This window comes from Papilio xuthus, unplaced genomic scaffold (assembly GCF_000836235.2).
Source record: "Papilio xuthus unplaced genomic scaffold, Pxut_1.1 DF827461.1, whole genome shotgun sequence".
In the NCBI taxonomy this organism is placed as follows: Eukaryota; Metazoa; Arthropoda; class Insecta; order Lepidoptera; family Papilionidae; genus Papilio; species Papilio xuthus.
The window spans coordinates 1,202,696-1,221,898 of NW_013531188.1; the positions used below are offsets into that span (position 1 = coordinate 1,202,696).

Sequence of the window (19,203 nt, forward strand, 5' to 3'; positions counted from 1 at the left end):
ATTCAAGATCAGAAGTAACGATCCATCTTTATTGTGCTACTGTAGCAAATCGTAAAACAAATTACATGATACATCTCTATGACTTGACCTATGACAATGACCTGACAGAACGAACTTGAGGACGGTCAAGTAAGAATTACAACGAGTTTACGAAACGTTCATGAATAAAAATGTACTAAAACTTTATTTTTCAAACAAAATAAGGAAATCTACGATTAGGAAATGAAAATCAACCTATTTTGTCATTTTCCATGACTGTACTATATTTTGTACTTGAACGAATGTTTAATGTGTGATTTCAATTTGAACGTAGTAATAAAGATCGCCTTTCTTTCTTTTTGATTCAACCCCTCAAACAATTTGTCTTGTAAAAGAGGGACACTGTAATTGTGTTAAAGTTGAGTCCAAGGTTCTTTGAGATTGAGAGAAAGTTACTAAGAGAAATGTTCTTTTTACGACGTTAGAAGTTGGAACGTTTGTCCAACGTGTTTCCAAAGAGATTTTAAATCTCTATAGGCCTGGTTTTACCATTGCAATGGGCTGACTGATCTTTAGTTCGTCTCTAAGAAAGAAATCCAAAAATAAAATCCAACAGTTACTAGCATCCGTTGGCGGTAATGTGGGTCAATCGGTGTGGATCAAAGGCGCCGCGCTCACCGCTGTTTCGGTGTCAACGATCCTCACGGTACGAATTACATGCTTGACAGACTGAGAGTTATCGTGGGTTTACATTACCTACAAATCAATATTAAGCAAACGGTCGTATTTGATATTTATTCTATACATAGTAATGTATGCAAAATTCTGCAAAGCGTTACTTTTGCGTTACGTTTTACCTAATTAGTTGATTAGTTCGGATGGAGCATTAGCAACTTAACAACATTTTAAAGAATTTTCGAAAGTAAATGGAATATAACGGCGTAAATTATAGCTGTTGTTTTGAATTTAAAATTAATTTTTATGATCCTAATGAATAATATGATCCTGTATTAACTAAAGAAAAAATGGATGTGTATCACGGATGCTATTCATATTAAGAAATTTACTTTTTTTTTTAATTTCACTTTACAATGTTGCCAACCGAAATGACGAACGAACGCCCTGCGATGGCACAGTGCTCGTACCAATGACCTCATTTGCTGACCGTTTATTTTATTGAAGTTTAAACGTGCGAATGAGTTTTCATGCGATAATCCCGCGAGAGAATTGTGTCGCGGAATGATGATATAGGTCAAGAATGTAATACGTTAATATTAATTGGCAAAAAATTTAATAAATCAATTACAGCAAACGCAACCTAGCTCTTTGTAACGTAACCACTCTCTCTCAAATTCCTGGAGTGACAGACATGTCTTTTATATCCGCAATTAAAACTTTATTATGAAAGAGTTACTAAGTAAAGTTTATGACATCAAACATAACTAGCAAAAGTTTTTCACAATTAATTTACATGTTAAATATAGGACGTCATCATCTGATCAAAAAATATATTAAAAATTATTATAGTACTATTATAATAATAAAAAAAATTAACCAACTGGCCATCGATAAAAACAATATTAAGCAAAAAGGTTTGTTTACCTTTGATATCGGACCTCCTAGGTGGCGCGGGCTCTGCGGCTGCGCTGACAAGCGCGCAAGCGCAGAGAACAGCTAGCGCCCGACCGTGCGACATGCGTGCGGGTTACTTTGCAACTAAATAACTAAGGGGAAAGATGATCGCAAATTATTACGCGGACCCCTTTATTGTTTTGTAGCTTTTGCCCGCGACTTTGTCCGCGCTGAATAAAAAAAATAATTTTAGAATTAAAAAATAATTCTAGTCATAAAAATAGCCTGTCAGTCAGTGATGATTTAATTTTCTAAAGGCAAAAGAATTTTTGATATTATACTAAACATTTTTCAGTTTATTCGTTACAAACATAAACACAATTTTTTCTTCTTTACAATATTAGTTTAAGTGTATGCGTAGATATGTATAATCTTTTACGTCTACTTTTTTATTGCTTTCATTGGACCTTTCTTACTGTATTAGCTTTTTAGTGTTTGCTTATGAATTCATGTCAATAAGTCTGCGCGTTTTAACTGCCTTACTCAGAGTCGTTAAGACCGCTGTTATTGAAGATTTCTTGCACTAAATGTGCACTAAAGGACTGATTAAGTAACCACATTATGCCTCTGAGTTGTAAGTTCATGGCGGTGCCTTTTTCCATATAACTTTATAAATAATTCGCACTTAACGTGAACTTGTGGAAACCATACTTACAAATAATTACATATTTTACTCTGCATAATGCTAGTACGAAATATGTGTATTCTGCCTACGCATTTTAATATTTTCTTCTTATTGTTGCGTAAAATGTGACCTATATGTATGCTTTAGTCATAGGTTTCATCCACAATATTAAAAAAATAATATTGACAGTGACATTGACATTTGTCATACATAACATACAATTTGGAAATGATTTGGAAAGAATGAAAATTGAAAAGTGTTTTATGACGTAAAATGAAATCAAGACAAAAATTACAAAATTATTTTAATTTTTCGGAAGTAAAAAGTCAAGTTAGGCCTGATTTCAATAAACTGGTTGAAGAGAATAAAAGATTGAGAAAGGAGTTGATTGCAGCTGTCAATAAGCAGCATCAAGAGATGTCAAGAGCTATCCACCTGAAGAATATCAATTTGGACTTGAAACGAGAAGTACACGACGCGAAACAAGAAGCCTGTCTTTTACAAGAATCTTACAAGAACCTAGTAAATTCACTTCATGCGTAAAAATGTCCAGTGTTTGGAGAAAACATTTGCAAAACGAAAACAATTATTTGAGACAAGAAATCGAACAATCGAAATTAAAACGCATTGAAGCAAGCAATGAAGCAGAAAAATTGGCGGAGGAAAATTATAATTTAAGAAAATGTCTCTGTAACGTTAATTTTGAGGTTTACAATTTGAAACGTGAATATCAAAGTTTACTGGATATGTATAAATAGAATAAGGGTGCGTTCAGTAGATCTGCGAACGGGTTAAGAATTGTGCATTCGCTAAATCTGAACGCACCCCAATCTTAGAAAATGTGCTACTGATTTATATTGTTTTCATGTATTTTACTTTTAAAAAAAATCTGTAAACTAGAGGTATATGCCTCGCTGTTGCGTGCGACGTTTATTTAATAATTACAAAAATATATTTTGGGTACGAAGCAAGTATATTTTATTTTTAAGTTTTTGCGCATCAACGAAAAATCAATAATTTAGCAGGACAAGCTAACGCCATCTAGTGGAGGATAGCAAAAACTAATACGAGCCTAAGCTGGCCCAGGTTCCAAGAGTATAGTTCATCATGCTAGATTTTAATTTATAAAGAGCACTGGATTTTGACATTTTTAAGGGCATTTTGAAATAGTAAAAGCTCGTAATTCAATATTTCATTTTTGACATATCGAATTACATTACAACACAAAACCGTGGGTTCTCACTGCCGAATTCACACGAATTTATATCCCTTCTCTACTTTTGAATCTAGATAATGTTTTTTTGGTAATCCTTAATAACATTAGGCAAATGTTTATAAAAACACATATAGTAGTTGTAAAATCTTTTATTTAACCGCTTATTCTACTCTCTCATCATCTTCTCCTTCTGGCGAGCGAGCTTCTTTTTGGAGAGTTTCTTCTTGGCGGGCGCGTCATCGGTAGGCGCGGCGCGGGCCACGGCGTCCTCACGCTCGCTCAGGCACACCTCGATGTGGCAAGGCGACGACATGTACGGGTTGATGCGACCATGCGCACGGTATGTACGCCTACGTAAGCAAGGTGCCCTGTTCACCTGGAAAGAAACAATGTTATGTTACTAATCTTACCAATATTATAAATGCTAATGTTTAGATGGATGTCTGTTTCAAGGTATCTCCAGAACTGCTGCATGGATATAGCTGAAATTTGACATAGATGTAGAACATCCAGGAAGAACACAAAGGCTACTTAAGTTTTATTTTTTCTGCGCAGACGGAGTGGCGGGCGACAGCAAGTAAGGCAATAAATACAGAAACCACTGACACAGTCTTTGGATTCTCAGGTGGAGTTGTAGCTTCTAGATTGATAAAATGCTCTAGGTATTAAGAGCAACCAAAATCATGTGCGAAGATGTATGAGGTCAATATTTTTTTTGCAATTCTCTTGACGAGATTCTACTTTAATAGTTTGACATTTAAAATGTTTGTAACAAATCAATAGAAAAAAACTAATTGTATTCTTCAAATTAAATCATGTTACAATATGCTTTATGCCTTTAGAAAACAGAAGTACAATGGATATACTATGTCAAGCATAAAGGCATGTGTCCTAACAATTTAGAAATTCTAGCTTGATGTAATAAGAATACTATGACTTAAAATATATTAAGACAAGTATTCACATGTATATTGTATGTCATTTCAACATTTAAATTATTATAGATGTCGCGCACAACTCCATCTCTGTGTTATAAGCTATATTCTACATCTTTGACAAATTTCAGTGACATTTATACCATTGTTTTGGAGATATATTCTAACATCCATCTAACATTGCCATTTACAAGAAGTAAGATAAACTGAGCAATGTAAAATTTCTGTTATGACTGTATGTTTTATAAATATCAAAAACTACTAAAGCGAAGCAATACAAACATACAAGACAAAGTTCTAGTACGAGGCCATCCTAGTCTTAATTACTTTAGCAAAAAATGGCAGATGAATTTGTCAAAATAATATCTCAAACATTTTCTGCCTTATCAATCTCCCTGTATCTTGTAAACACTGCCCGGCAATATCCGACAACAGCTTAATGCATACTGGCTAACCAAGATCCACAGAACACCAGCAACATAAAGGGTTTCTGCTGAGGTTCTTTGGGGATCTGGGTAAGCTTGATTTGCAGAAACTGTATCCCCTACTACAACTACTATGATCATAAAATAAATACTGTTACATACCTGAATATGATCAATAACCAGCCTATCAACATCTAAGCCTTTGTAATCAGCGTTGGATTCTGCATTCCTGAGGAGCTGCAGTAAGAATTCTGCAGATTTCTTTGGCCAGCGACCCTGTGTTGTGCCGAACTGCTTGGCCTGTGCGCAACGACCAACACCACCATTGAAGCGACGGAAGGGAATGCATTCTTTCTTGTCAACAACGTTCTTAAGGTAGCGGACAGCACGACGTAGGGGAAGCTTTCTTATGGCCATTGCTGTCTCATATGTGTTCTGAAAATAAGAATACATTTTGATATTTATTTGAACTTACGATTTCATTAATGATTTATTAATTTTGTAGATTAATCATGACTGAAAACTTCAATTTAATACATGGTTTAGAGCACTTTAATTTTACACTAAAAAAGATGTATAAAAAGTATGTAATAATTTCTTTAAATTTGGTTAAGATTGAAATTTATAATACAAACATAACTAACCTGTAATTTTTTGGTTGATGCTTATTTGAAAAACTTTTATTTATAACTAGTAACGCTAAGTTTAAATAAAAAGGTTAGCATCAAACAAGAAATTACTTTAATACTGACACAAGCGACTAAAATCAAAGGTAATGTAATATTTTTTTTGTTTTTATCGGTAATTCGAGACTAATACAAAAATTATATTGGCCCAAACGTAACATGTGGACCAACAGCATAAGCCCAAATTATTTTGATGTTATATTTATCATACCTTGAAGTGAACACGGAGGTTGGAGCCACGCGCCTTGCATGACTTGGCTGGATTATCAGGTTCCCGAGAATAACGACCCATTTCTGTTACTGAAAAACAGAGCGGCTTTATGTCACTGATGGTACACACAAACAGAGGTTATTATTTATGTTACAACTAATTTTAATAAATTCCTTTAAATAAAGGTTTCCACGGCAACAGAACACTGAATTAAGAAATGCCATAGTAGATTTCAACATAAAAATTTGTACTTTTTGTGATTAAAACAGATTTTAAAAACACGAAACCAACCTCTCTAGGATATATTTTAGCAGGAAAAGAACATAGACAAAACTTTTGACATTTATGAATAGTGACGTTTGAATTTTAGTGTTACCATATAAAAAGAGCACAGCACACTGCTTTTACCAGCTTCTACTTGACGTTTATGACTCTATGGATTGTTTTAACTTCCTTTTTATAACATTCAGAAAATGTTACGTATGTCGTTTAATTAATTTAAACTTGTTTTATTACAACATTTATCTATTTAGTAAAAAAGGAATCGTATCTCGTTAGTACAGACCGTGCGCTTTATATGTCATTTTGTCCGGTGAGTCGTAGCTCGCAGCTCGAAACGACGTTTAAAACACTATTTTGGTAACAATTCAGCTAAGCTATAAATTGTCTCACTGATCACACATAGGTAAACCGTGAGCTGATACGCAGGTCATTAACATATTAAGTTTAGTTAAGTTAACATGAATAGTACAAAATATGAATGTCTATCCATTATCGCTGATTTTAAAATAAGTCATATCATTCAGTAACACGGCGCCTGGACTTTATTATGTTTTTTTTATCATGTCGTTAAGGTTTTCATTGAAAAAAAATGAGAAGTCAAATAATAGGTCATGTGAAATGAAACCCAGTGTAACTATGTTACTTTTGCTTTAATTTTTAATGCAGCTACATATTTATATTTATTTATACATTCAAGTATTTCAATTAACTTTTGATATGTATTACACACTTATATTAATGTTTCTTTTGTGAAACTTTTGACATAGCGACTAAATACAAGTAAACAATATTTCTAAAGTGTCCATAAATTATTATCAATAACTATTTAAACTACTTTAAGTTTGTATATTTACATAAGCCTCAACTACACTAGAGCCTCAATAAATACAGTATTTCCTAAAAGACTAGAAAAATGGACTAAACTACGATATTTATAATTTTATAGCGCAATAAAAATATTTACAACTTATAGAAATTAAATTAGTGAATTAAATTCATTTTCGTATTAAATTGTTTCTTTAAATAGTAACAACACTACATGCATTTAAGAATTTGGTTTTTACAAAGGTAAATATTCGTAAACTACTGAACATACAGGTTTTTGGTATTTATTTTGACAAAATAAAGCATTTTTAGTTGAATTACAAATTAAAGCAGCTATATTTAACATGGATTGGAAAATATAGCTGCTAAAATATGGATTACAGTATGATTTAGTATAATTCTAAGATGCTTTTCAATTTAATTTAACCAACAATTTCAAAACAAAATAGATCAGACAATGTTAAACTTTTAATTTGTGTTACAAATATCGTTTGTTGTTTAATAAATTTTGGCAGTGGCAACACTAAGTAACGACTAAAACTAGTAAAAACAAGATATTTATATGCGCGCCATCTATCGAATGTTATTAAAATTTATTGCTTCGTGCCTAATTATAATTCAAAAAGATCTATTTTATTGACAGAAACAGAAGCTAATGCGGCGCCGGTGCTGGTGGAGGAAGTAGAGGCAAAGGTCCAACACATGCGGCGCAACTATCTCCATCTATAACATACATAAAAAAGTTTAGTTTAACTAATTGACCAAATAAAAATGTTTTAAGGACATGGTTATAACAGTGAAACAGATAATATGTTATTAAGGTTTGTAATAAATATGACAGTGGCAGCACCAGTATATTAACTAATTTACTAAATTTGGAAGATTTATCTCACCCCTGTCATGCAAGTAATGTAAAGGTGGCCGCAGGTCCGGCAGCCGCCAAGGCTCGAGCCGCAACTCGTCATCACGTTCCAGCTTGGGCACCACGCTGTTCCAGCACGTCTCTTCGGAACGCGGCGTAGGCACACTGCGACACGGCCAATGACAAGCCTGGAATATAAAATTAATAAGTATTACTCGACTTTTACTGTTCTGATAATAATCGGTATAAAACTTAACTGATGCACTCAGGGACGTTAATCTTTACTTACGGAGACCTGTATTGTGATTTCACATACTAAATAATCTAAATTAGTAACAGAGACCACTTGCTGTCTCGAAGTTGTTCAACATTTTCATAGGTAATTTTATTTTTTTACAATTATGTTCTTTTTAGGTTGCTATTTCATGCGGAGGTTGGCAGTCTTTTATAATAATTATATTTGTCAATAGTAATCGTTTTTAAATCGTCGCCAGTTCTAGCAAAAACTTTACTGTGTAAAGTGTATCCGAACTCATTGAATTAAAAATGAGTTGGAAATTTTCGTTGGGAAAATAGAACAATGTTTACTGGCAACTATTAAAGTGTATTCGATTACCGACACGAGAGGCTTTTTTATCTGTGACGAGTTATCAGATGTGTCACGCGCGACGACAATTACTTAAATAACGCGGCACAACGCTATCACTTAACTAATAACAACCCTAATGCAATAACTGCGATTTACAAGCGGCTCTCAAACTTTCGTCTAATTTTTAATTCTTTTGCGATCGATGATTTTCTTGACTTTTTGTTTATGGATTATTTATATTTGACATCACTTTGACTTCTGATTGAGTACCCATAATTTTAAAAATGTATTTTCAAAGATTTTCAAGATTTAGTGCAAAATGGTTGAAACATAATTCTTATAAGTCAGTAAACTTTGTATTTACTGTAATGTGAAATGTTTAATTATTTTAAAAAAAAAATTATGCAATTAAAATAATTAATAAAGTTTTCGTTACGAATTAAGACTTTATAAAAGGCAAATAAAAATTGTAATCTACGATTGGTATTAATCTGTGGTTTCGCGCGCTTCACTGCAATTCCCGCCAAACGCGGTCATAAACAATTCACCGGGACTGGCGTACACAGCCAATAATAATTGTTTACGTAACGCGACTTTGTCGCACACATAATGCCCATGATAATTTATTCAACTACAAATCCTGTGTGCTGTACGATTAAAACAAAAAGTTCCAATACCTCACACGCAAGCTAACGTTAGCAAAAAAGCTCAAAATGTTACATTTATTATATGACACGAACTTTTTCTTGTATATTCTGCACTAGCTGTCACCCACGACTCAGTCCGCGCGGAATGAAAAAAAAACATAATTAGTAACCTATGTGTTCTTCCAGACTATGTTCTACATGTCAAATTTCAGCGAGATCCATGCAGCTCTTCTGGAGTTACCTTAAACAAACATCCATCCATCCAAACAATCGCATTTATAATATTAGTGAGATTGAAACCCATTCTTGATAATTTAGCTCTTCTTTATCCTGAAATAAATTAGGCCATTGCCGCAAAAACCGTGTAAGCAATATTAATGTTAGCAAATTATTCCTTCTTTTTCAACTTATGGACGAATACAATCGTAAATATTCGTCTAACAATGCAAGCAACATAATGTCCATTGTTAGAAAGCGACACCATTATTCCGAATAGCAAAATTAATGTTCCGCACACTCTGCTCCCAATAAAAACGCCGGGCGAAATGCCATCTCCCAAATGAGGTAAATAAAAAAAGTAAATGTCACATTGACATTTCGTTAACCAAACTTATACTCAAAGTTTGCTTGGTTTGGTTTTATTTTTTTGTCATTATTATAAAAATCTAATTGCTTTATTCTGTTAAGTATTAAGAGTATAATTCTTAAGTATGTCTTTATTAGTTTATATTTGGCCGATTTTGCCGGAAAATTTGATAAAGTTGAGCCAAGGTCATATTTGACCTTCTTAAAAACATCGATTGATGAAAAAATAGATTGAAAAAGTCGATACGGATTTCAAACATATTATAAGTATTCGGTTATTATATAATACAAAGTTGATGTTTTTAGTTTGATTTTTTTTAACATTCTTAGTGTTCAAAAAGAAAGAGAATTTACTGACGAAATCTTTTTATGACGTTCGATAGTCATTATAATAACAAAAATTTTTAAAAAAATTGTGCCGTTCTAACGTAAAATATTATGCCCGTCGTAACAAGATCACGGTGTAGGATTTAGATGAAGTGTTTAATGAGACTTTTTTGAATTGATACAACTATTATTGTATTTACAAGGAAAACATAAAGCATTAGAAAATCCGAAATTATAGATTCAAGTTTTATAGATTAAAAAAATTATAATTTTTTTAAAAACCCTTGTCACATACACAAACATTATAACAAAAGTTTTTTTTTGTTACTTTTATATTCTGTGGATTTAATATAAAGCGATAGGATCGCTTCATTCACTAATATCCTATTGGTAATTTGATTGTTGTTTTGTTTGAATGTCAATGAATTATTGATAAGAGGGTTGACTGATTACGATCGCTTTTTGTTTTAATAAACGACACAAAATGTAATTCACTCAATAACCCACATTCGTATTCTTTTTAAGCGTAGGTTTTCACAGTGGACACACACAGAAGACAGTTGTGTAGTGGAAGCAATTCCGCGTTTCGTCTGAGTGTGCGTCCCGGAGGCCAAATTTAGTCCTGTTTCTTTCTTGCCCTTTTTCTTATAAGGATGGGAAGTGTAAGTGGACTTTCCGGGTAAGAGGATGCCTGGGAAGGAAAAATATTTTCTCTCTGTGCATCCTCTCCTCCGACGATTAAAGGCATCGCATATGCAATTGCGTATGTCTATGGGCAACGGTCACTTCGCTATTTCAGGTAGCCGCTCGTTCGTTTGCCACCTTATAAAAAATATTATAAGGAACGAAAATAAATAAAAGATAATTGTCTATGTATAGATTTTAAATTAAAGAAAGAAAAGAAAGAAAAAGAAATATAAACATCTAAATGTTCTTGCTGGTGAAATACAATGTTATTATACGATTTAATGTTTGTTTGTATGAAAATGCAAAGAAAATATAAACAATGCTCATTGCGTTTCGAGCTTTTCCATTGTGTTAAGTTTGACGGACATATAGCGAAAATATACAATGTTGGCATATGGTCGACGGATACATGAATAGAGCAAATATTTTCTTGTTCATATTCCACTTCGTTATAAAACAGCTTTTATTCCATTTTCAAATGGCAACATTAAAAATTTATAAACCAAAAATATGAATGTTGCCTAATTATGATATTCTATTGATTTCTCAAATCTAGTTTTTAATTAATTTGAAGAAATACTTCTTCATTTTTCCAGAAAAATACAGACTGGAAATGTCTAACTCCAGTTTAAAAATCGAACATTTTAGAAAAAGCTTACAGCATATAATAATAATTTTAAACTTGATTGTTGTTAGAATCTTTTGTTGTTTATTGAATAGTTAATTAAATGAGCAAACTATTCGCATATAAATGATACGCGCCTGACCCCCAGGGACCTGTCCCGCTGGGGCGTGAGACGCGCAGTTAATTACACGCTCCACATACGGACAATCCGATGAATTCTATATTAATACAGAACAATGCATCTAGACATTATTGTAAGCATTCATTTGTGACAATTTACATTCTCTCTTCTATATGAGAATTAATCATTATATAATGTAACCTTCCAATTCTAATCCAGTCTAAAAGTGCCTACTTAAATTACCCAAAAAATAATGCTGAATTTATTGCTGTTGCTTATTATATTGTCAACCCTTTCATTATCTTTATATTAGAACGGGACAAACTAATACTTCACATGTTTTGGTTTCTTAATTATATGCCAGTATTTTTTATAACATCGTTTATTATTTATTTATCTAAACACAATCTTAATAAGATAAAATAAATGACATAATCGTCTAATAGCATTTGTAAACTTTTTTAAACAAGCCCCATAAACGTAATGTTGTACGTGACGGAGGAATGTTCGGTGCTCAGTCGTCCACTGATTTATACCAACATCAAGACATACAATTGAATCGCTTGCTTGGGATACGCTCAAAGTATCTATTATCTACGTGAGTCGCGTGCAAAGACAGATTTATACAAGGGTAACCAGATTGCTGCCATTTGTAAAGACAATCCTGTTTGCTTCCGATTGATCTCATTTTACTGTGCAAATTAAAGCTGGTACTTTTACATTTGCTTTATGATTATATTTTATACGTCATCCAAACCATAAAAAAAAACAATTTCCTACCCGACTAAACAATAGTTTAAATATATTATTAAGTACATTAAAAACACTGAAGTCATTCTTTATTAACTAATTTTGCGCATAAAGCTTTCAGCCGGGATCTACCTTTTTCGTCGCCATTATCCTTGTGTTGTATTAAGCGGTTTCTTCTGTACTCACAAATTATTGTCACCCTATCGTGGTAGCAAAGTAGAGAAGTATTTACGACGTGTCGTTGCGGCGTGTATTCCTTTAATGTTCGTCTAGAGGATTACGTCGATTTGTCTTAGTGATTGGGCGGGGCGGTAAGGCCACATTTCTCTAAAATTTTGGTTAAATGTCCTTAAAAATGTTGTATTATCGTGTATACACTTACTATGGGTTGCCTCTCCCAAAAAATCGCAGAAAAACATATTAACTATCACATTTTCTTATAGAATGACAGAAGAAATAATAAGTTAACTTTAAATACATTGTAAGTTTAAATGTTGCTGGCAGTCAAACGTACTGGCCGCTAAAAAAGATGTGATTAAAAAAGTGATTTTTTTAATCTATATTCAAAATTCAAATGTGTAGTTAAAAGCGATTGGTCAAATGCGTCATAATTTAAATAGTTCAGTAATATTTTTCTGGGAAAAAGTTTTTAAACAATTAAAGATTATTTGTAAAAGTGTTCAAAAGATCCGTAACAATGTTTTTACGTTCACAGAATATAATGGATTAAAAAGATGGTTGTACATTGAACAATATATAATGAAGTGAACTTTTAATTTTGTAAATAAGATTTACTTAACCGAATTGGTGCCGCGTGCCTTCGTTTGGTTAGGACACGTGTATTTGGAGGACTATCCCGTAATCACTTTAATGGTGAAGTAAACATTACTTTAGTGCTTTGAGGTTAGTATACTTTATTTTTTTATTCTGTTTCCATTCGTAACATGTTTGTAACTAAAAATACATAGTGTTAAAAGTATCAAAAAATACTTTTTGAGGTTTTATCATTTTATATCTACTAGCTGTCGCCGGCGACTCCGTCCGCGCGGAATTTAAAATAATAACTTAATAACCCAATGTTACCCAGTAGCTCATATGTTCTTCCAGACTATGTTCTATGCCAATTTTCATCGTGATCCGTGAAGCCGTTGTAGAGTTACGTTGAAACAAATATCCATCCATCTAAACATTCCCATTTATAATATTAGTAAGAAGAAAGATGATTAATCCATCCTTGAAATTGGAACGAAGAATTAACGATTAACCGTAGGATTCTATTAGCTTGAAAACATTTAACATCATTGAGTATTGTAGAGTTTTAGGCGAATAGGGTTTGTTAACTTATATGAGAATAACACACTATGTCTTTATCGTGTCGTGTGTTCGTAAATATTATGGGAAGGCTAGAAATCAAAACAGTACTGCAATATGCTGATGGCACCCGAGGCATCGTAAGCGGCTTTAAATCTAGACTGGCCGCTGGCGTCGCGCTTCGATCCGATTTGTACGTTGCAATTTTAATCTCCTAAACGATTGTAGTGCCCAGATATAAATCCTAATCTTTCATAGACAATTCAGAAATGCGATGACTGATTAATTAATATGATAAATGCATTTATTATTACTATGTACGCAAAAGTCATTTCTTTTAATCAAATATTTTATTCCATTTAAAACTATTCTATTCTAAAAAACGAACTGAAATTAAATGTAATATTATCATTCTTTTCAGTCATTTTCGCTATAGAACGAGACCACCAAATCTAAAATAGTTGGGATAAACAAGAGACAAAAATTGCTAATATAAATTTCTATCAGTTAAAGCGAATAATTTACCGTGGTTTTCCGAGACCAGAATCCCTGTTTAAAACTCATCATCAATGTCATTATTGACATTTTGTCACTCATGATTTTAGTCTCAGAAACCCATGATTAAACAAACTTGTCTCGGATATATAAAGTTAAACAGAAGCTCAATTAGTAAAATTAATTAAAAAAGTAGTATTGTTACTGCATGTAATTAAATTTTAAAATTTAACTTCGCGTTGACAACCCTAACTGTTCCTTTGAAGGGATTAAATTGAAAGCCCTAGAGGCGCGTTAATTACTACCGGCTGCGTCAATCATTAGAGAGGCTCTGTCGCCTCTGTATTTACAACGTAATGCCCCTTTGGTATTGGTTCTTAAAGGCAGCCTGTTAATAAACCTATAAATATAATTCAGATACTAATAATATGATTATAACACAACTGCTAGTTATAATTTTAAATTTTTTAAGCAGATTTCCCAGATTGTTATTTCGTAAAACTTGCAACCTGATTGCACTCAATTTGGAAAAATTGCATGGCGTCTGATTGGGTCTAGTATTAGCCATATATTGGGAATACTCTATCCTTAGCGCTTCTAAATAGTTTCGACTTAGGGGTCCCTAAGAAACGAGCGTACACCTTAAACGGCGGTAACGCATCTGCGGTTCCTATGGAGTTGCAGCGGATCAAATATTATTAGGTGATCCACTGCTCGTTTCCCTTTTTCTGCTACAGAAATATACAGAGTCACATCCAAATATAATAATAAAAAATCACAGCAGTCCGGACAAAAAATACATTTTATCTCCGTAATATCTTATATTATTTATAACAAAGAAAATACAATTGTTATAACAACTAAACGGATTAATTTTTGATATTATTTTCACGTATTTGTCCATAACAAAACATCGTATGAAGTCAACAACGATTAATAAGGTAACATGATCGAAGTCCTTCAATGAACAGCGGTGTAGCGAAAAAACCGAAAAAAAAACATCAAAACAGCTTATTCAATAGAACTTAAAGGAGGGCAAATACGTGTAAACCGCATACAACAAACCGTAAAGTCCAATCGTAGCGTTCAGCACGAACGCGGAATGGAAATCCCCAATTAATTGGTCCCCGGGAATCGGATCGGTAGTAAATTAAACATTTTCTCTTATTTAAAATCGAAATGAAGTCCATTTGAATTCACGCCGGCAGTAATTACAGAGTTTACGACGTGCCAAAGCGTTCGGCGAACGATTTCCACAAAATGGCGGCGCGGCGCGGAATCGGGAGAAACGTCTTTGTACTTACAACAAGGAAAATTTATTGTTTTATTTTTATGTGAATTATAATCTTTAGTTAGTGGCATAAAATTACTGTTTTTAATGGATAATATTCATATGAGTTGCATAAGAAAGTGGATTGATAGAGATGTATGGAGGAATAGTACACACTGTGCCGACCCTCCGTAGGGATAAGGGTAGGTTGATGATGTTGATGAAAAATCAGAACATCTTGCTTTATGATTGAACAATTATATTTATCCCTTGCTCGGATATTACTTCCTACATCTTGGTAATTATGTTGTAAGAAAAAAAGATAAAGTATCGAATGTTTCGCTACAGAGGTTGTGATTGGATTTTTTTCTTAGCAACTTTGTAAATTGGATTCAACTGAGCACCGCTTATCCTGAATACGAAGTTTACTTCGCCACTGGATAATACGATCCACTCATTGCTAAGCTATTGACCTGCATTTGGAAAACGTTTACGTGGTTTGGATTAGATTTTGTTATATTTTCGCAAAGGAAGACATTTTACTACTACACATATTTCCTAGTTTCATTCAACCGTAAATATTGATATACGTGTATATAATTCCAAAGTATTTTTGCTTCACTGTTCAAAATATTTTTAGTACAAAAAAATCAAAATTTAATATGTAAGAACATATTTTTGACAGCCCTATTAATCCACTTCAAGTTTCTCTTCGTTCCATCTTAACGTTAGAAAAGGATAGACAATAAACTTACTGCGTCTTTCGCGTGATCCTCTTCAGTAGTTTCGATGTCTACGCTTTCATCGCTGTCTCTGTCGCTCTTGGACGACCTGGCGGGCGACGAGCATATAGGCGAGCGGAGCGGGGAGCGTGGTGGTGAGCGAAGCGGGGAGCGGCTTCGTCTGGGCGATGATGTTGCTAATGGAGACCTATCGGATAGTGAAAATGGCTGTTACTGTTCGTATAACAACCATAATATACTTATTATTTTAATCAAGGTTATTTAATACAGCTAATGCTGCCAATATTTTCATTAAAATATGTCCCTGTAATTTTAAACAACGCATCTGTTCAATTACTTACTACAGTGCGCAAGAAATGTGACAAAAAACAAGGTAACTCAAGATAGATAAGATAAGAGATACTATACCTAGCAGGTGAACGTTGTGGCGATGTTGGAGAAAGCTGTGGTGATTCTAAACGATGTGAGCGAACTGGACGAAAGGCACGCGGCTCTTCCAATGCACCAACACCACTCAGAGCTGTTAACGCACCTGTTAAAGCATAATAATTACACAAAAGTTCACAAAATGACGTGAAGACGTGATTATCTTCGGAAGTATTGTAAGTTACGATACCAGGAGTCCATAACGTGGGTTTGAGCCAAGGTATATAGGGCAACGGAAGACGCGCTCCCCATACGTAGTCGGCGAGGCGCGGCACGGGCGCGGCGCTGGGCGGGCTGGCCGGCGCCCGCTTTGCCTCTACCTCGGGCTCCGGTCTGCGAACAGGTAACCTTCTGAAGCACGATTAAAGCTGAACTCATTGTAGCGATTTAGAAATTAACACTCGTATGACCTAACTCGTGAAGAACTAATAAGGATCCAAAAGAAAAAATCTGTAGTTAAAAATCATTTTTTTTAAATTTCGCAAAATAATAATTTGCTATTACAATTTGTTTATTCCCACTCCACTCCTTGAACTATATCAGGTATAATTTTGTTAATTACCTAGCAGCAGACAGCATCCTCTTCCGAGTCCCACCGTTGAACATTGCCTTGACGTCTTCCCACGCGTGGACCACTTCATCAGGCGGGCTGCCACTGAGCTTCATGTGTCGACGCCACGAGTTGAAGTTAGCGGCGTCGGGCTGAACGTACTTATCGCCGGGGCCCACGCGGTGCGAGTGGAAGATGAACTTGTTGGGAGAGAAGAACAGGCCGCAGTAGGCACACTTGATGCATTTAGCCCGTGATGAGTTGTATCTAGATATACAAGGATATAAAGATAACAGAGTATCCTAGATTATATGTATATAATTTGACAGATTGCTAATATGCAGATTGAGAGATTGAGCAACGATTAAGAAATTTTGTACCAAGTTATGCAATGAACAATATTTTTCAACGTACCTGGCGGGTAAAAAAGCACCCCTACAGCCCCACGCACACTCGTGGTGAACAGCAAACGCAAAATCATCAGGTAACCTAGGCGGAGCATTGTCTCCGAGGAAGGATTTGCAGAGACGTTCCGCCTCCCGTCGTGTTATCATTCCTGTTACACACAGGAGGATAAAGGAGACATTATTTAACAACTAACAGGATATCTGTGTCTGTTTTGTCAAAAATAATGTATTTGCAAATAAGTATAATGCCGCCCTTGCTTTGTAAATTAGTTAATTGTCTTTTTTTACGAGTATGTACTATGATAGCATTAAGAGTTAATAAATAAATAAATATAAGTCGTAATCTATTGTATTATATTGTACTTCGTTCTAATGTCCTCTTTCCCTTCCCACCCTTTTTCTTGTAAGGAAAGGATAAGAAGTGGAAGTGGACTTTCCGGATGGGAGGATGCATGGGAAGGGAAGATATTTCCTTTCTGTGCATCCTCTCTTCCATCGATTAAAGATAGGCAGCGCATATGCAATTGCGTATGTCTATGGGCAACGGTCAATTCGCTATTTCAGCGATTTCAGGTGGCCTCTCGCTCGTTTGCCACATTATGATATAAAAAAAAATGAGTTGAACTATCAGACCCAACTTTAACACCTAAGTGATGGGAGGTATGTTATGCAATAGGTATTTCTTATTATGTATATACCATTGTGTTATCTCCTAGGCCAAATTACTCCACCGATTTTGAAGTCCAAAGTATAAATCGATTATAATACTCATAGGTATAATGTCGATGTTTCTTTATTAATAGTCTTAGTGACGTACCACATCGTCGCGATGACACTGGCATGGCTCCAGCTCTTCGCAGTATCTCCAGTTGTACTGGAGTACACTGCACGCATGTGATACCGAGTGCGACGCGGCGGTTATGTATCTCGTTGTATGAGAACTGCTTTAGTAGGGTGTTAGAGATCTGTGCGAGACACAGTCGCTCCACACCTTCGATAACTAAGGAGACGATAGGTACGCCGTATAGTAGTACTGTTCCAACCTGTTGGAAAAGGAATATCGTTGTTTTATTCAGGAGCAGACTGAAGTATTAGAAAAAGAAAAAATTGGCAGTGAAACTGATGTAAAATGTTGAGTCAATTAAACTGTATGAACCCAGCAACATAATTAAAGAGAGTTTCTGCCCTAAAAGGACAAATTAAAGGGCCGCTTTCACTTGTTTTTGTATGGAACTATAACAATAAAAATCATTTTAATTCTCGTATGTGTTGTGTTACTTACTTGGTTAGGTTTGGCACTTAATTGTAATCCCTTATTTTCTGAACGAGACTTAAGAGATTCCCGCGGCGGCAGAGCTAGATTTGTAGCCTCCATACTGCAACGGATTAAATTACCGAAATGTTAAACTATAATATAGAAACCACACTTCTAATTGACATTTACAAGTATACATTCATCAGACATAGACTTACAAGAAATCATCAAAAATTGGAATGCATAACACCATTACGAAAATGACAGTCACGCCAACCATTTGGCAAACGTTTGCCGAATTGTGTAAAGAGTGAGTAAAATAGGCAATTATTATGAAAAAGCTTCATTGACTTGTGGCAATAAAATCACAAAGCGAAAATGAGAACAAAAGCGATCATTTGTGTACAAATAAAGTACGCGTGTGAATTTGGTGTATCGAATATCAATTGGGTGAATTGGGGACGAAGGGCGATGTAATGTATGGACTGACGCCCTAAAAGTAGGGCTGGCAGGTTGTTCGAATATTAATTTTTGAATTTACTACATAAAAAAGGAATTATTAAAAAAACTCAGAAGGCTACTGATATTTATATTTTTTTTAATATTCATTATTTTCTTATTATAACTTTTAATATGTTTCCCAGTATTTATAATGGATTTAACGTAATTAAATTTGGTATAATTTTGAGTTTCGATTTTTAAAAATATGCTTCTTAAGTTAATACCTACTATATAAT

General features: G+C 34.2%; 2 protein-coding genes across 2 annotated transcripts; both read right to left on the reverse strand.

The window, feature by feature from the left end:
- Nucleotides 1-3,586: 3,586 nt before the first annotated feature.
- RpL17 (ribosomal protein L17) lies at nt 3,587-6,044 on the reverse strand. The gene is given in 4 exon segments (NM_001312220.1): nt 3,587-3,828; nt 4,975-5,247; nt 5,710-5,798; nt 6,001-6,044. Coding segments are annotated over 3 exon segments (564 nt in total). The 5' UTR covers nt 5,791-5,798; nt 6,001-6,044; the 3' UTR covers nt 3,587-3,618.
- A 9,466-nt stretch (nt 6,045-15,510) lies between these two features.
- fuss (SKI family transcriptional corepressor fussel) lies at nt 15,511-18,586 on the reverse strand. Its single transcript, XM_013314181.1, has 8 exons — nt 18,494-18,586; nt 18,029-18,254; nt 17,219-17,360; nt 16,817-17,071; nt 16,445-16,605; nt 16,237-16,360; nt 15,841-16,015; nt 15,511-15,558 (listed from the first exon to the last, which is right to left on the reverse strand). The coding sequence occupies exons 1-8, from the start codon at nt 18,584-18,586 to the stop codon at nt 15,511-15,513; spliced, it is 1,224 nt and encodes a 407-aa protein (XP_013169635.1).
- Between the last annotated feature and the right edge of the window lie 617 nt (nt 18,587-19,203).

Excerpts from the sequence above, each read along its gene's own strand:
- fuss (XM_013314181.1), bottom strand. The coding sequence starts at position 18,586 with ATGGAGGCTACAAATCTAGCTCTGCCGCCGCGGGAATCTCTTAAGTCT. Across the intron at positions 17,072-17,218 it reads GGTGCTTTTTTACCCGCCAG|ATACAACTCATCACGGGCTA; the intron begins GTACGTTGAAAA and ends TTGTATATCTAG. Across the intron at positions 16,361-16,444 it reads ACCCACGTTATGGACTCCTG|GTGCGTTAACAGCTCTGAGT; the intron begins GTATCGTAACTT and ends ATGCTTTAACAG.